General features: G+C 49.8%; 1 protein-coding gene across 8 annotated transcripts in view; it reads left to right on the top strand.

Annotated features, from left to right (window-relative positions):
- Inadl (InaD-like (Drosophila)) overlaps nucleotides 1–18,495 on the top strand; it is a 228,732-nt gene that overhangs the window by 69,995 nt on the left and 140,242 nt on the right. For 7 of the 8 annotated variants that reach the window (XM_005385344.2, XM_013514443.1, XM_013514444.1 and 4 more), the window contains 4 exons: nucleotides 6,302–6,425; nucleotides 13,668–13,830; nucleotides 15,482–15,553; nucleotides 16,973–17,150. In XM_005385344.2, the coding sequence (XP_005385401.1) occupies nucleotides 6,302–6,425; nucleotides 13,668–13,830; nucleotides 15,482–15,553; nucleotides 16,973–17,150 (537 nt within the window). Of the gene's footprint in view, nucleotides 1–1,474; nucleotides 3,249–6,301; nucleotides 6,426–13,667; nucleotides 13,831–15,481; nucleotides 15,554–16,972; nucleotides 17,151–18,495 lie in introns of those variants that run through there. The other variant, XM_013514448.1, reaches the window with a different exon arrangement.

The following is an 18,495-nucleotide window of genomic DNA, read 5'->3' as shown; positions in this document are numbered from 1 at the left end:
GTCAGTTGAGAGCATAGTTAAAACTGGCATGCTAGAGCTCCCCCTGGGAACTGCTGGAGAAAGTCTTCCTCACCAAGGCATTCATCCTGGAGACAGTTCTGTACTTCGGAAGAGCCATGCTGAGAAGGCGGGAAACAGCTTACAGCTTTTCAGCGGCACCGCCGAGGATGACGGCGGGTACTGTGTGACTCGGCTCGGCTCCGAGGCCTCAGTCGTGAGGAGCTCACTGGGCCATGTCCTTCCTATACACTGACCAACTTCCCACGCCTTCTTCAAGGTCAGATTCTCTCTCTAACTGCAGGATTGACTGGTGATGGGCCAGACAAAGAGTACATAGTATGAATGTGCAGTGTTAGCATCATGGTGCTGCTTGACTTAACACCATGCCGATGTTCTAGAATTCACGGATGATTTTTTTCTGTGGAGCAAACTATAAAGTCAGTCAGCTATATATTCACAGATCATTAATGTTTAACATGAGCATTTTTACATATAATTCCATACGAGAAGACTATAATAGGAAGTTAAATGGCAGAACTGTACTTTAAAAAGTTATTAAAAATAGAGTTTAAAATTCTCTGTTGAAATTAGCAACAAGGGAGATATCTATTAGGGTAACTCTTATGAAACTATAGTTTCTACCAGTTAAAATGGTCAAATTTTGCAATTTCATATTGTTTAACCTAATAAGATCCTGAGAAAACTTAATTTGACATCACACTGTAAATCAAAGGGAATGTATAGAAAATCACATTTCAAATGAGGAGAAAACACGTTAGGATAGAAATGCTCATACTGGTCACGCCAAGATTTAAAGATTAGAAATCTTGAAATGTTAAATAAATTAATCCAGTTTCAGTAAAATAGAGGATAACTGAAATTATAAAATAATAACTTGTTGCTGTGCCACTGAAACGGAAACTACTGTACTGACCAATTTGGCGATTGAAAGGCTTTTTAGACATCACATGTAAAAGCCTCAGCATAAACTTGAAAAGCCTTCAGTATCAGTTAAAAGTATAATAATCATTTATGAAACCCTTGAAAATCAGGCAATTCATATGTATTGATATCAGTAAGTAGCACCTATACCAAATTTCGCTTTGGTCTCCTAGGTGGAATTATTACAAATGAATTAACATAATAATAATTATAGCAGCATTATAAGTTTCTGAGATTCAAGAATATCTAAAACTTCCCAGTCATACCTCATATGTACCAAAAATATATTTAAAATTAGGTACGTTAGTCACAAAATTTTTTGCAGTTTTTCTTCAAGTAATGAGCTTTCTCTTCTCACCAACTGAAAAACCCAACAAAATCAAGAGCTAACCAGGAAAAACTTGCTACACCAAACACATAAGCTATTCTTATTAAAAAAAACACCATATTTAGAAATGGTACTTGATTTATGAATTTGTTAAATATAATTAGGGAATAACCGCAGATCTTTTGGGTGTGTGTATGTGTACAGCAGAGGTCTTCGTTGGGAACTCAGGAGCCGCCTGTGGCGGCTGCTCCTGTCCTCCTGGCGCCTGCGCGGAGTGCTGCCCACTGCCCACCAGACTGGCACATCATGAAAGGAAGCAATCTGAAAGATAAAAGCAAAGACCACATCCATCGTCTTCACTATGGCTACAGGCCCTCTTTTTCTCTCTGAACTGCTTTCATGATCAACATCTGATGCCCAAACCCAAGAGCCTAGTGAGTAAACAGACTCCTACTAGAAAGCGGAGGAGCTGCTTTGATAGGCCGGGCATGACTCATGCCAGATGCTCAGAAGGGCCCACAATCCCTCCCCGTCGTTCTCGAATAACCAGCGTGGCTGCAGAGACCCGGCAAGCCCATAGCTGCAGGTATTCCCTGCAGGTGGACCGGCAGCTCCCTTCCCTCCCCGAAGAGTTAGAACCATGCACAATGGGGCCTCGCGATGAGGACCACTGCAGCACCTGTGGCCAGGGAGGGGAGGCTTCGCAAGGGCTGCACGTCTCCTTGAGAGAGACCCCAGCAGATGGGACAGACCACTGGGCAGCTAACGTGGATAACCGCCCGCTGCACGGGGCATCCAGACAGCACAGTGTGTCAGGGTCCTGGAAGTAGAGCCCAGGACTGCCTGGCCAGGAGGAAACATCGCTGGCCTTCTAGGCCTGCAAATGCGGTTTGCTGTATATTAAGCAAGGGATAATAACTAGCATTTGGAACACACATCGGCACTAATTTCTACTGCATGGATGGACTTTTTAAACAAAGAGGCCACTGAGAAGGAGGGCAGCAGCGTGGAAAACAGGCCACGGCCGCGTGGCAAAGGCGGGCAGCGCCAGTCTCAGCATCTCCACTCCTCGCCTGTGGGTGCTCGAAGGCTAAGCGGTCAACAGTTGGAATCTCTCGTTGGAGACATCTTTTACTGTTTGGTTTGCCTGTGTATATTTGCACCCTGAATTAAGTCTCAGGTAGGAGGGAAGAAAGCGTTGAAAGACACGCCTGAGCCATGTGACCGTGCCGCCTGCACCCTCTGCCCACCTGTGAGTGAAGCTCCTGGGTTCCTGTGCCGGATGCCTTGTGATGTGGGTGTCAGGCCAGCCCCTCCGAGGTCCAGCACAGCCTGAGCACAGCATTCACTTAGGAGCAGACTGGAGCCAGAGGCCTTGGATGTTCAGATACCTGCTGTCTGTGACTGTCTTTCCTTCAAAAATAAGATTTCTATTCATTCAAATCCAAAGCAATCTCATATGTTGATCCTTTTAAACGTGTGCGTGTGTAAGGCTATCGAAATAATCAAATGTATATTGATAATGTTTACTTAAAGCATTTAATCAGTCATATTTAGAACCCTATAAAACCTTGAGTTTTTGCCTCTTCTCACATGCAGCAATCTAACTTGACGCAGGTTTTTTCAGTGCATTCTGGGTGTGTGTCTACTCCTAGAATCACTTTCTTTTGACTCAGGAGGCCGGAATCTCTGCTTCCCTTCTGGCAAGCTGGTCTGCAGTGCTGCGACCTTGGGTCCACACTGGCGCTGAGCCTCTTCCTTGCCTCAGGTTCTGTGGTGGTGCAAACCCCTTCCCTGCTGTGTCCATCCCACGCAGTGACCCTCTCTGCATCGCTTGGTCAGGCACCCTTCACAGCTGCTTAAGCGGCCACCTCTTTCCTTCCTGTTACCAGCTCAGCTGGGCCCGAGCCGTGGGGCTGTTTTCTTCTATGAAAAGAAAATTTCTGTTTCCTCAAATAAAAGGCAACCTGAAAAATCAGTCCATTTTAATGTGTAACTGTTCAAGGCTAGAGATGAAATGGTCAAATGCACAGCCCTAATATTTCCTTTGAACATTTAAACATTTAACTGTAAAATTTAAAATGCTGAAGGCTGTCGGGAAGGGTTCTGAAGCAGTTCTGTTGGGAAGACCAGCCTCCCCAGGGTGGACAGGACGTGAACCGGCACAGCTCCTGTGGCATCAGCAGACACATTCCTCGAAACCCAGGGAGAGGGGCCCTGTGACCCAGCTGCACCCTGCCTGTGTGTCCCCGAGAGAATTAAGGACCCTGTCGATGCGTGCATGCCTCGCACAGGCGCATGGTGCTGCAGCTCACAGCAGCTACGCTGAGCCGTGGAGGCAGCCTGCATGCCACCAGCCGCTGAGTGCCTGCTGGCCCAGTGGCCAAGCAGGGGTGGGTACAGAGTAAGGAGAGGTCTCCCAGGGCTCTCTTCCCTGTCCAGCTCTGGCCTCGGCTGGATCTGAGGAGAATAATTTCATCTTGGAGTCCACCTTTACGCAGAGCTGCAATTGGTGGGTCCTGTGGAATGTCTGTTTTTCTGAAAACAAAAAACAAAAAAAAACAAAACAGTGATTTTTCAAAGTAGTCACACTATTTTACATTCCTGCCAGTGCTCAAGTTTTCTGTTTCCCTCATCCTTGCTCACACTTGTTTGCCCGGGTGAGCGTGTGCATGTGTGTGTGCATGTGTGTGCGTGTACGGGGTGAAGTCCTGTCTCACTGTGTTTTCTAGCTGCAGTTCCCAGATGACTGGGGTTTTGAGGGGTAACTTTCATGTGCTCATTGACCATCTTTACATTTTCTTTGGAGAAATACATTTGTCTCTTGTTTGGGGTTTTGTTTGTTTGTTTATTTTTTGAGACAGGGCCTCACTATACCGTTTAGTCTGGTTTTGAACTCACTATGTAGCCCAGACTGGCCTCCAACTCACGGTGATTCTCCTGCCTGAGCCTATCAGGAGCTGGGATTATAGACATGCACTACCACACCAAGGTGTTTGTCCATTGTTTTAGAGATTTTTTTTTCTTTTGGCCTCAGGATTATTTGTCTGAAAGTGAGTGTATGTTCTTATTTTATTCTCTGTTAGAAAAAAAAAAATTTCTCTAAATACCTAGCTTCTCAAATCCACTGTATTGAAATCCTGATTCGGGTACTAAATCTCTTGTTCATCAGTTACTATTAACATGATTGCCACCGACTCTTTAAAGAAAAGTCTGAGTGGAGCAAAGTTCCTATAAGGTTTCTTCTCTTCTGTGCTCGGTGCCTACCATCTCCTTCTTACTCCCTGTGTTCTTGTTATTTTATTCTAAACAACTAACTAGTTAAATCTTCCTTTGCCTCAACTTTTGGGCTGAATTCTCTGTTCTTTGGAGTTTCTTAGGTGTCTGATGTGTCCTTACCTATAATCACAATTTGTTGGGGAAAATCCTGCTTTATTTGGGTACACCAGTGCAAAGGAGAACCTCTACCATTGAATTCGGACCATTATAGCATTACAAAAAAGTGAGCTATTGTAAAAGGTGAAACTTATTTTTTTAAAAAAAACAAAGATTCCTAATAATAAAGAATAGTGTTATTTACCCTAAATGAATTAAAATATTGTCTACAGTGGGTATAAAATTTCTTATGTGCTTAACATTTTTAAAAAATATAACAAAATATACAATTGGATGTTCTCTATCTTCGTCTGTGTGGGCAGCTATGTAATAAACTACCATAATGGAAGTTTATTTCTCAAGGGTCTGGAGGCCAGAGTGCAGATGAGGTGCTGGTGGGCCTGGCATTTAGGAAGACATGATTCTCTTTCAAGGGCCTGACTCCCATCCACAGGGCCTGAGTCCTGTCCACAGGGCCTGACTCCCTTCCACAGGGCCTCACTCCCATCTGCGGGGCCTGACATCTGTCCACAGGGCCTGACTCCCATTCACAGGGCCTGAGTCTCATCTATAGGGCCTGACTCCTGTCCACAAGGCCTGACTCCCGTCCACAGGGCCTGACTCCTGTCTACAGGGCCTGAGTCCTGTCCACAGGGCCTGACTCCTGTCCTAGGGCCTGACTTCCATCCACACGGTGCTCTCTGGCTGTGTCCTCCCAGGGTTGGGGAGAGCCAGGAGCCTGTGCCCTGAGGCGCTGACTTCATCCTAATGCCTCCCCGCAAACCCTGGGAACACAGGATGGAAAGCCCCTTCCTGCCTGGCAGGGCAGGCAGCAAGAGAGAGCTGCACATCTGCTCACAAGTGCGTGGCCAGGGCCTTCCTTGGCGGCTTGCGAGTAGGGTGGCAGGGGATGAGCCACTGAGGCGGGACGGAGTGGGAGGTGCAGAGGTGTCACTGGAAGGCTGCGCCGTCCCTGTCCTTAAAGAGAGGGTGCTGCTTCCCTGCCATTGCCATGGGGGGAGCACACGTCCCCGCAGGAATCTCTCCTCTTGGCTTTTAACAAAGAGCACAAAAGTCCAAGTGAGCTCGCCCCCGCTGTGTGTCCTGTGTCTCGTCAGGAGCGTGCTGTAGGCTGTCAGGGTTCGGGTTTCAATGTGAGGACACCAGCTGTTTAGCATTCCTGCAGACTGTAACTAAGCAGCCGCAGGGACAAGTGTGGAAAGAGGAAACGCATGCGCTGTGCGTGGCGATGCTCCTGCGTTCTGCAGGTCACCGGGTACTTGGCAGGTTGAGCAAAGGCTTCCAGCAGAGAAGTGGGAAAATGCACCAAGGCGCAGCGCGGGACTGGAGCGCTTAGGCTGCAGGCGCCGAGCCTTGGGACCTGGGAGGTCGAACGGGCCTTGCGTTCCACCGTCTCAGTACATGGTTATTTATACCCACTTAGTAATGTTTAGAAACCACTTTGATTACAAACCTAGTGTTTGAAGAAGAGGCTGTATGGCCTGGGCCTTTTGCAGATTTGAAGCCGCAGTGTTTGTCACCACTTGTCGGGGAGAGGTGTTGGGAGGCCTGGTCTCTCTCCCTTACATGGCTGAGCAGTGTTGCAGCGTTCCAGTTGTTTGGTGAAGCGCTAATGTGTCTGTTTCCTTCCTCTAGATGGAAGAGCGGTTTGGCATCGACCCTTTCCCGCCCGAGCCCTCCATCAGGCCAGGCAGCCCGCATGGCAGATCCGATGGCCCCGAGCATCTCGGTTCATTAACAGAAAGCAGTCTGGACTTGGGTGCGTGGTTTTGTTTTTATGAACAGATTGGTTGTTTGCAATCTTTCTGTGCTTTATCGTATCTAGTAGATTTTTTTAGGCTTTTTGTCTGATTCTGCTGCACAGTACCTGAAAGATGGACTCTGGCTCAAGTTTCAGCTGAGATTTTCAGGTTCCACTCTGAAGGGCGTTTCCATTCCTCTGCCTCCTGTCGCTTTTTATTAGCCGTGTCGATTAAAACTGAAACCGGTACTGATGCTGAAATGCGTCTCCACTAATACACTTTAACGTCTCCGCTGCTCTTAAGTGGTGCTGTTAGCTCAGTCACGGGGCTGTTAAGTATTCATAAAGAGAGACATATTTTAAACATTCATGAGACACTTTACAGCCATATATTACAGTCGATTTTAGTACATTAATAACTTAGTTTCCATCAAAGAATTCTAAAAGTATTGTGCCAGCTTTGTTTCCCTCCCTTAGCAGCTCTCATGTATTGTTGAAAAGCTGACTCTAAAAAGTTTTTCTCCATTCAGCACAGACATGCTGCCTGTAGTGCGCTGTTCACGCCCCGGGTGAGAAAGGGGAGCTCTGTTGCATGTTCACAGAGCTGCATTTGGGGCTGTGCTGGCTTCTGGCCTACTGCCCGCCTGCCCACCTTGGCTCCCGGGTGACGAGGGGTAGCTGTGTGGGGGTGCGCTGTGTGGGGGTAGCTCCCGGGGATGCGGCGCTGTCCAGGACAGCGCTGTGGAGAGCAGTGGGGGAGTCTGTGTGGACCCAGGCTGCCAGTGGATGATACTGAGTGTACCCGAGAGCACCACCATCGTTGGCTCCCTGTGGCTGGCACTTTCTGTTCTGTGGAATTGGATGAATCTGTCCCACTTTCCAAGCTCAAAAGCGAGAGGAAAATGGGACTCTGCCCTCAAACTCTGCAGGTATGGGGCTTTTTAAATTCACCACATTGCTTTAGTTCTTTCTGAACACTAAGCCCTCGAGATGATCTACAACACAAATGCACGAGGGGACTATACCTGTGTGATTAGTGTAACCGTGTGTGGGCAAGGTCCTCACTGGAGCCTGGCCGGGTGTCGCAGCTTCCCAGCCATCACCCCGGACTCCAGTGACATCCTGCCCAGCCCACCCGAAGTGGTACAGACGAGCGCTGTCTCTGGAGGAGCAGCTGACCCCACACCTGCTTGTGCTCTCAGGAGGGGGCAGAGCGAGTGATCAGGTGCACAGAGCGGGCAGGGTGGGAGTGGGGTTGGAGGATCAGGAAGCGACACTATCCGCTGTGTGCGCAGGGCGACCGTCCCTCCCTGAGCCCTTTGTGGATCTTCTCCAACCCCACCTGGCCCCTCTGCATTCCGAATGTTTCCTGGGATGCCATGATAAATCACTGACAGCATCACATGGCATAGCCCGCTGCTGTCATGAGCCTGACCGGCCCAGCCCGGGCTCCGGGAAAAGCTGTGCTTCCTCCCCAACTTGGCCCATGTCCCCAGCTGGGGCTACCCTCCCCACTGCAGCGCTGCTTATGTCCTTGAGGGCCGCCTCCTCCTCTCCCTGCATTGTCTCCCTCTGTCTCAAGTGACACCTGTGGCTGTGAGGCTCACGTGGGAAATCCAGGATGGTCTGTCCTCAGCTGCACCCCACAGACCCTTTCCTCAGCGGGGTCACATTTGTGGGTTCTGGGACATGGTGTGTCTTTTTAGGGGTCACCATTCAACCCTAGATTGCCTTAGTTGGTCGCTTTGCAAGGCCCTGAGTATTTATCCTTGAGATGGTGACTTTGGGAACCATGCCAGATGTGCATGTCTCAGACCTGTGCTCACTAGAAAAGCCCTCGTCACCACACAAGAGGGCATTCTGAGAGCCTGCAGAGCCTGCGGAGCCAGCACCAGGGCAGGCGGGAGGGTCTGCATCAGTGCTGACCACACCACACGGTGAAGAGCAGTTGCCACAGCATTGGACAGAGTGCAGCGGCCACGCGTTGCGTACTCTCTGCTCTGATTCACATTTTCCTGCTGGGAGCGCTGTCTGCAAACGCAGACCCAGTCCCATCCCAGCCTCCTCTGCACAAGGCCTTTCCACAGGCCCACCAGCCCGACCTCTGCAGCACTGTCACTGCCCAGAGGGGACTTCCCTGTGTGCTCCTGGAGGGCCCTTGCCGATCTGAGCTGGCCATCTGCTCCGTTAGTAGTAGACATCTTAGATTTACCCAAAGCACAATTAGTTTAAAATCACAGAACGGTCTCCTGGAGTGAGTCCAGGGTGAGTTGCTGTCACTTCTGTCCATGCCCTGGCCTGAGTGCCAGGGCACATGCCTGTTACCAAGGCAGGTGGCTGGGTAGGCCAGTAGGACGAGTGGCATGTCACTCAGCATGGCTGTCTGCAGGCCTTGAACTCACTGCTGGTTTTCCTCCTTTGCTGAGTTCTTCGCCCCAGCCTCTCTCTGCGTGGATTCTTTTTCCTTTTCTGGGTGCCGTTCAGCTCTTGCACCTTGCCAAGTACAGCGCTTTGGAGCCCATCCCTGCCAGCACTGGCTTCTGGTAGTCCACCACTGTGCCCTGTCCGGGTGTTACCAGCACCGCAGAGGCCCCAGGGGACGTGGTGCTCCTCGTGGCTCCCTGAGGAGGAGGCCCCTCCAAGAGGACCCTCACCCTGCTCTGCTTCCGGTCATTCCTGCTGCACCCTGTGTCCAGCCCTGCCCCTGCTTCTCAGCAGCAGGGTGGCACTCCTGGCGGTGCTGGGCCTGTCTCAGCCTGGTGCACAGGAGGGCAGCATGCGGGCCGGGAGGGTGCCTGCACCTCGCTCAGCGCTCCCTGAGACACCGTCGTCCCAGCTGTCCGCCTTGTCGCCAGCCTGGCTCCCAAGCTGCAGGACCAGGTCACGAGCAGAAGTGGTAGCAAGTTGAGTAAAAGATGTGTTCAGGGTGAGGAAGTGGGAAGAGTTTTGGTGATGTTTATAGAAGACGTTTGGAAAGAGCATCTGAAGGTCTTGGACAGAGATCATTTCTGACGTTCTGCTACATGCCCTACCGGGGCGTGCACTAAGGAAGGCTGTGGGGCCGAGTCAGCGCACACACATGACAAAGGCGGATGTGCTGCGGGTGCAGTGGGTCTGCCGCGGTGTGCCTGCGCGGGTGCAGTGGGCTTCAGGCTGCGCTCTGCCAGTAGCTAATGGACCAGCGCAGCAGGGATGTGTCACGGGCTCCGCAGCCTGCCCTTGTTTTTTTTCTTTTCCTCTTTTTTAGTAAATGAGAAAATGACATAGATGTCACCTTGGATGAGTTTTCATCTTCTGGGAAATTGGGAGGGATATTCAATACAGTAGCCAAAGAAAGTACACAATGTTTAAATTTTCAAAAGGTTTATTACAGTAAAAGACACATTGCTGTTAATCCCTTACAGCTCATCCCCAAGGTCAAAATGACCGTGAGAGGGAAACATTCTGAATGGATTCAGAACCTGGAGACAGCCAGGACAGCACAGCTAAAGACCCTCAGGAGAGAGGACGCCAGAGCTGCTGGAGGAAGTGGCTGGGAGGGTGGGACAAGTGTGTGCGGAGCCAGGGAGAACTCTGAGAGGCTCATGGTGCTGTCTTTTACTGTAGTATTTTTTTAATTAAACATTCCCCATAGTTTTCTACCACATCCTGAAAGTGGGGTGACAGAGCTGGAAGCCAGAGCCCTGGGAGTCCAGAGCCCGGGGAGTCCAGAATAAAGGCCATTCCATCAGATAAAGGCTGTACCATCAGGTGAAGCACATTCTAGTCAAGAAGCCAGAAGCTGCCCTATGAGGGCTTCAACCTGCCCCACATGAGGTGGGGATGCCATGGTGCAGTTTGCTTTCAGATACTTAGTTCTCCATTACATTATTTTTGTTGTTGTTGTTGTTTTTGAGACAAGGTCTCACTATGTAGTTCAGGCTAGCTTTGAACTTGCTATGTAGCCCAGGCCGGCCTCGAACTTGCAGTGATCCTCCTGCCTCAGCCTCTCATGTGCTGGGGTTACAGTGTGTGCCCCCACACCCGGCTTGTTACATTTAAAATAGCAAATAAGACTCACTGTCAAATAAGGACTGGACTTCTCAAGGTTTTCTCTTCTTGTCTCTGTCTTTTTCTCCCCACAGCTCAGCGACTCTGGGCCCTGTGTGGCACAGAGCTGTGAGCTTTCTGTGTGGCTCAACAAAAGTCCTTGTAAAGTTGCATCCTTCGCAGATCACAGAACCAACTGCTGCACCCGCGGTGCCCTGGATGCCCGGCCCCTGGCCCCATGCCCTTCTCTGTGGCTGCCCCTGGAATCAGCCCAGCATGGCAGCTCAGTGGCCCTGGACACCCCCTGGCACCAGTGCCTGGAAAGCGCCTGGCCAGGAGTGGGTGCTCTGTGCATATTTGTTGAATGAATTTTCAGAAGTGTGAGTGAATGATACCTACACTAATGCTGGGTAAACTGAAAGGTATTTTTTGTGGCTTTGGTGTCTTCCCCACAGAGTTAACACTCGGGCTTGGTCTCTCCTCACATTGTTTGCTGGGAAACAAAGCAGAGGGCAGAAGCTACCTGAGCCTTTTTTTTCTTGGCATATCTTCTAGCTTAAGTTCTGCCAGAAATTTTTAAAAATCCACAAGAAGTACACAAACCAAACAACATATTTCTACAATCTTGATAAGAGTATGCATTTCTTGTCATTTCAGTAAAAACTATATTGTTTATCAGTATGAATCCTACACAGTAGTTTTTTATCTTCTTACATATACTTGAGCTTCCAGCTAACACTCTACTCACATAATTTGTAATATTAACAGTTTTTTTCTTCCAAGAACACAATTTTTAAAGAAATAAATTGCAGGAAAAACGGTTCTGTTTTGACTTGCAGCACATGGCTTCTGGGAGCTGCCCCGCAGACCCAGAACAAGACCCCTAGCTGAGTGTCAGGCCCATCCCCACAGCCTGCCTAGGACTCCACCTGCACCCTGCTGTGCAGACTCAAGTCCACCGTGCTGATCACTGTTTTCTCTGATCACTGTTTTCTAGAAGAAAATGGAAAACAGCACAGGATTCCTTGGGTTTCTGTAAGCTTTCCCAGTGTCTTGCTGTCTTAGTTACTTTTTCATGGCTCAGACCAATACTTGGCACCCACAACTGTAAGGAGGGGAGGTTTATTTAGCTCACAGTTTGTAGAGGTGTCCGTCAAGAGTTGGCTGGCTCCAAGGCAGGGTGGCATGGCAAAGGGGCATTGCAGAGGAGAAACAGTTCCTGGCATGGCAGACAGGAAGCAGAGAGGGATCAAGGGAAGAGGAGGGATACATACACATATATGTGTATATACACTTTTCAGGCCACGCCCCCAGTGACCCACCTCCTGCAAGGAGGCTTCACCAAGCATCACATTTAGCTCTAAGCTCCTCAGTGGACTAATGCAGTGATGAGCATCACCCCCAAGTCTGTCACTTCCCCGAAGCTGCACCTGTGGGCACATGAGGCTCTTGGGGCATCTAGATGTAACACTTCCACAGTGCTTTGCAGATAGATTTTTAGGTTTTCCCTTTGCCTTATTTGAATAAACAGAGCTATTACAGCCACTCAGCATAATAAATGGCATTCTCAGACCCCTGCAGGTATACATTTAGAAATCCCAGTCACTTTCCAGGGTTATAGAAAGTGCACAGGTTCTTGGTGTGGATGATATGATAAAAATACCCAGTATCTACTCTAATAATCACATTAGCTCAGAGCTGCTTTTTTAAATTTTTATTTTATTAGAACCTGTTTGCAGTACATGCAGTTTACATTCATCTTAGGAAGTAGGTACATGTACTTGTGCTGATTTGCTTTCTATTTAAGAAAACAGTATATTCATAATTTTTTACTTAGAAACTCATTTTGATCTATTAAAGACGTACTGTATTTATTCCTTGTGAATGTGTGGTCTGTGTACAGACGTGTGTACATATCCACATGCGCGTGCTCTCTGTGGTGTCAGCAGTGGTCTGTGGTAGTGACCTGCGGGGCTCCCTGGTGTTTACTTGGACAGAGGTAAGGAGGAAGTGAAGGTGCCTCTGCCTTCGTATTACCGGGAAGATTCTACGCTGTCCTGCTGGGCCTGGGAGCAGAAAGGCAGTGAAGTCCAGGCTCTTCCTGCCCCTCCCAGCTGCTCAGGCTTACTGCTGTAGCCTCCTGTAGAGAAATAAAAACTCACCAGAGTTTGGCATAAAACTTATGTAAGCATTTAGATAAATTACGAGTCTGCCTACCTTACTCGCCTGCTAAGAGCTGGCGAAATCCCCTGACCTAAGTTCCCACACCTGGCTGCCGCCAGCATCTTCGCTTTCTTCCTCATTGTGGATGTGGCAGTCAGGGTAACAGACGCAGCGGAACTCTGAAATTCTTGGACAGAGCCTTCAGAAACCTGTGTGGTCTCAGTTGCTCACCCGTTGTCCCACAGGACGATTTCTTCTAACCAGCGATGTGGTGCCTACGTGGGCAGCGAGGTTGCAGAAAGAAGAACTGCAGCAAGCTGTCCCAGAGAGGATTCTCTGGCTCGGTGATACTGCTGAGTGTTTCTCAGTGAGGCCGTGCCCAAGATGGTGACCTTCTAACTAGAGACCATACTCACAAGTGAAATAAATCAGACGTACATGTGCAAGCACTGCATTGTTTCATTAGTGTAAAACCTGAAAGAGTTAATTTAAACTAGGCGGTATGATAGGCATTGTGAAATGATAGGAAAACGCTCAAGGGTAAAGGGCAGTTGGATGTGGGAAAAAAGAAGGGAAAGAAGGAGAAATTTTGTATGTATGTATATACAGGATAGTTAACATAGTTCAACTGTCTTCTATTTCTTTGCTGAAAGAAACTGTCAGTGAGTCCTTGATTGATCAATATTGCATGTCTCTGTTTCCTTGAGAAACCACTCTAAAGATATCAATATGTAATACAAGAAGCATTGTTAATTTCCTACCTTTTTGTTTGTAACTCTGTATTGTCTGTACTGTTCTTTTGCTGTTTTGTAAAAGGTTGTCTGTCTGTCAATGTTTTCCTCCTTTTATTTTTAAAATTTAAAAAAAAGATGGTGACCTTCTTCTAGGAGCAGCCCTGTCCCCTTCCCTGAGACTGCCGCTCTGCCTTCCCCACTCTGCCGCTCCACATCACACGCTTACTTTAACGCTGTGTTCCGCCAGGGCTCCCAGCCACCCCTAGAGAGCACTCTTCGTTGTTTGCTGATTGACAACAGGGTTCTGTGTCTTACAGTCTGTGTTTGTCTTCAGGCATGACCATTCCAGAGGATGACCCAGGCCTGAGTGTGCCACTGGACCTTCCCACCGGGGCTCAGCAGAGGGCCCCAGATCTGCCTCCATACCAGCTCCCCAGGTCTCGAGGGGCCACGAAGCACCCTGGAGTGTGGTCCTCTAGACACCCCACCCATGCCCGGTAGGCCACCATTTCTACAGTCCTCACACTGTGGAGTGGGGTACATGCTTTGCCTTCCTGCCTCTGGAAGATGCATGAATTTGGTAGAGCACTTGGACAAACATTAGCACTGACTCTACTATATTCTGTGATTCCTGGGAGAATTTCACACAGTGTTGAAAATTAGGCACCACGTGCAACATTTTGTGCTCAAGTGGGTAACGTAGAGTGGCTGCTGGGAGGGTGGGAGGTCAGCTCAGGTCATGCTGACCGTGCAGGCAGGTCCTGGGACCTCGGGGAGGGCAGGACGTGGGACCCGAGGGGAGACTGAAATTATGCGTTCTGTGGGAAGAGGTAGGAGGGTGCTCTGTCTCCACAGGAGGCCAGGTGGGTACTGGGATGCCTGTCCTGCCACATGGACTGTCCAAGTGGAGCAGGCCGAGGGGAAGCTGACCAGGCATCTGGGGTCACCGTGAGGGTTGAGGCGACCACAGGACCACAGAGCCAGGCAGAGCCCAGGGACGTAGCACCCAGGGTTCTTCTGAGGCTCTGGCAGGGACTGGTGCAAGTGAGATGCTGGCTGAGCGTGGTGGAACAGAGAGGGCCGGGCCGGAGTCTGCGCAAGGTGTGAGCAGAGGAGGAGGAGCAGAGCCAGCGGACACACTGCGCCGAGGCTGAGCCTGAAGCCAGGGCAGGAGCGCTGCAGGGCTGATGCCCACGGAGCGGAGCACGGCTGCCAGCTGCAGGGAGGCCCCAGGGGCTGAGACAGTGGCCGTCCGTGGTGGCTGGGAGTGGAACAGAAGTCAGAAGCTGTAAGGGACGAGCAGACTCCACTGAGAGAACCGTGGTCGTGAAAGAGGCTGGTGGGCGCGAGTTTCCTAGAGAGGGGCCCACCGCAGCCAGGCAAGGGCTCACCCTGCACGTGTTCTGTGTAGCCTCGAAGTGCGCACTTACCGTGCACTGTTACATTCCCACAGAGGAACAGCGTGGGGCCCAGAGAATTGTGTTTGCTTGTGAGACCCCAGCGAAGGGCATGCAGTGCAGGAAGGCTGACCAAGCCAGTGCTGGGGTGCCGTGGGGCAGGGCCAGCGAGGCCTGGAGAGGGGTGTGGAGCTGCCTGTTCCACCAGGAGGACCGTTCTCTTAGCTGGTCAGCACCGAGTTCTAAGAAACATATTTCCCATACTGATAGAGAAATTAAGGTGAAACTGTGCAAATCGAACACTTATTAGAAAAATCCCTTCTAGGTGAAAACACCAGTATGCTTTTATAGCCATTGTGTGACTTACAGACCGTAAGTCATTGTGTGGCTGTCTGTGTTGGTGGGGACTTGCCGCATCGAACCCCAGCGCAGTCTGTGTTTGCTTTGCATATTTATCGGTGCCAATGTTGCAGAAGCTCAGAGCTGATTAGTGCCTGTAGGTTGTGCAGTTTAAGAACTTTCTCCCAGCTCCTGTAGGAATCAGAGCAGCCAGGCGTGGTCGTGCACACCTGTAGTCCCAGCATTTGGGAGGCTGAGGCAGGAGGATTGCTGTGAGTTTGAGGCCAGCCTGGGCTGCAAAGTGAGTTCAAAGCCAGCCTGAACTACATAGTGAAACCCTGTCTCAAAAAGAAAAAAAAAGGAGAACAAGAGCATATCTCCTCAGCTGTGCACTCTTCCTGTCTCCCCTCAGAGAGTTGCCTGAGAGAGAAGAAGGTGAAGGAGAAGAGACGCCAAGCTTCAGCCACTGGGGTCCCCCGAGAATGTACGTGGTGACGTTGCTGGCCTTCAAGACGCAGTAGGCCCTGGTCTTCTCTTCATCTGACAGGGCATTGTTCTTTCACACTCGGCTTTTTACCGCTTCTTGAGGTTTTATTTTTGCTGGCACGTGTTTGCCTTCCATAATGGGTGCATCCCTCGCAGGGAGTGGGCAGGTGACGCATCTTCATCCTTCCTGTGGCCTCATCTCTGGGCCCCTCTCCTGTTATCTAGCTTCCTGTTACCTATTTTACTTTGTGCTTTGTAAGAGAAACCACACAGTACTGAGCTTGTGTGGACTGCATTTCACGTGGTGCTATGCTCTTCCTTACGCTAATTGCAGAGTGACCATCATTCTCCTGCACGCCGGCAGTCTCCATTTTTGACTCACTCTGTCAGTCCCACGACTTGGAGCCAATGAAATGGACTCCAGTAACTGATGTCAGCACGGGCTCCATACGCACCTGGAGGGAGCCGTTGCAGGGCCCGCGCCGGTCAGGCATGATGGGCTAAGTGCACGCTGTCAGCACAGGCTGTGTGGGGCCACAGGGTGCGGGGAACCGATGCCCGGTCCCCTCTGCCGTCCCCAGACACCCTGATTCACAGCCTCCAGACTGAACCTTGGGGTGCTTGGAGTCCTCGCCAGGGCTTGTGTTGGGGACAGCAGTCTCCCTTTAACCCTTTTCCATTCTACGCATTATTAACCCCCGCTCCTGCTCAGCCCACTGTAGCTCTTCCTGCGGCTGAATTCTGAGTTTTGTCTTCAAAGCTCTGAGTTGCTGTTTTCTGAATCCCGTCCTCGTGTGGGTTCATGACTGGCCAGATTGCTTTGGTTTCAGCAAATCACATAATACTTGTGGGGCAAATCTTCCCCCATTCTTTCTTTTTAAAGTGGTAGGGAGAAGAGGCCACCCTCCAGCCTTGGGTGTGGAGAACTGGCTGAGAACCCAGGGCTGAGCATCTGGCTGGACAAGCTTGAGCTGGGCACACGTGTGGCCAGTTTATTTTATTCTGAAAGCCAGAACTCTATTAAAATAATATATGTGGCTTTCTTGATTTTTGTTACCCATTTTTTATTTCATCAACCTTCTCCTTTTTGATGTTGTGTATGTAAATGAGATGGACCTAATACAGAACACAGACTGTGGCTCCATCAGGAACTCAGGCCCAGTGACCCTTTCTGAATCCCAAGTTGTATTTATTGTCTATTCCAGATTTTAAACTTTCACATGGCATCAGCTGTTGATAGAATCTTCTAATTTTGGAACCAGGTATAAGTTACAGGACATTTATAAAAAGTGTGTTTAAAAACTGGATTTTTATAAAACGACTCACAAAGATAGGGCACAGATGGAACGTACCTGCTGTGATAGTACTGCAGACTAAATCCAGCTGTTCTCGAGCGAGTTGCGTTTCTGTCTCACAGCGTGGAGATTTTCAGAGAACCCAGCGTGTCTCTGGGCATCAGCATCGTTGGTGGACAGACGGTCATCAAGCGCTTGAAGAATGGTGAGGAGCTGAGGGGCATATTCATCAAGCAGGTCCTGGAGGACAGCCCAGCGGGGAGGACCAGTGCACTAAAAACCGGAGACAAAATCCTCGAGGTAGTGATGTTGAAATGCTGTTTGTGTTGAAACTCTCTTTTATTTTTTGAGATAGGGTCTCACTCTGTGGTCCAGCCTGGCCTTCAGCTTGCTATGTAGCCCAGCTGGTTTCTGACTCATGCATGGGGTTCTCCTGTCTCAGCTTCCTGAGTACTGAGGTTACAGGTGGGGGCTATCACACCTGGCATGCCAGAAATATTTTTAAGACAGTAAAATAAATCATTTGGTCAGAAAACGTGTGTTCACACATTGATGTGTGTATACAATGGGTGTCTTTTTTCTGTGCCTTAGTTTGTATGCTGTGTGCACAATTTGTGAGTCTCTGCAGTGTAGGGAGGGAGCAAATGAAATGATAAAATACAGCCTCGAGGGTATGGAAGACAAATACAAAATGCTTTGTGTAGCCTGGGGCAGGTCCAGCGCTCACCAGTGAAAGCGGAGTCCTGGGACGCTGCTCCCTGGAGAAAGGAGGAAAGCCAGGAGCCCCAGGGTGGGTTTGTGGGGAGCTCAGTGCCAGGCAGGCATAGTGCAGCTGAGAGGTGCCCTGGGGCCTGAGCGGGACTCACCTCTGGGCCTGGTGTGATTGACACTGTGCTGGAGCCTGCACCAGACCCACTCGTTCCCACTTGTGACATGGACAGTGGTCGTCGCCCAGTGCCTTGGCCCGAGGCCCGGAAGGGCTCTGGAGGTTGAGTTGGAATCTGCACTCGGACTCTTAGTCTGTATTTGTTTAGGACAAACACTAGGTCCCCTTTCTTCTTAACTTCCACGTAAAATGGAAGTGAGGCTTCCAAGCTGGAAACATCATTGCGGGACCAAGCTGAGCCAAGGACCACATGAAGCCGCTGGGGGCGGGGCAAACCTGGCTACAGAGGTCAAGATTCCTGGGCACCAGAAATGCTTCAGGCTTTGGAGTTTCCAGGTTTGGGAACACATGCACATAGGAGATGAAGAGTCTTGGAGTTGGGACCACAATCTGAACCTAGAATTCATTTAGCACTTCATCTCCGCCTCACACCATGCCCAAAAGCACCCGTGTGCTGCGCGCCCAGCCCGTGGTGAGGGGCTTTCCTCTCCAGCGTCTGGCCGATGCTCGCAAAGCTTCAGAGTGTGGCTTTTCGGTTGAAGGATGCTTTAAACACACTGGCAGTATGGCAGTGAGAAAAATGACCAAACCTCCTAACCTCTGTGTTACGTGATATCGTGGAAGGGAGAGAGTAAAACAAAACGGTGTGTGAAATACTGAACCGTGGTGATTGGGAGGCAGACACAGCACAGGAAGAGATGGATGCTGGGAGGTGCAGACACAGTGTTTGCTGCTTTTAAAAAATGAAAAACAACATAT

Source organism: Chinchilla lanigera, unplaced genomic scaffold (assembly GCF_000276665.1).
Source record: "Chinchilla lanigera isolate Chin_1 unplaced genomic scaffold, ChiLan1.0 scaffold00022, whole genome shotgun sequence".
Lineage (NCBI taxonomy): Eukaryota > Metazoa > Chordata > Mammalia > Rodentia > Chinchillidae > Chinchilla > Chinchilla lanigera.
The sequence above is the reverse complement of the archived record's forward strand: the minus strand, read 5'-3'. Positions and strand labels throughout refer to the sequence as shown.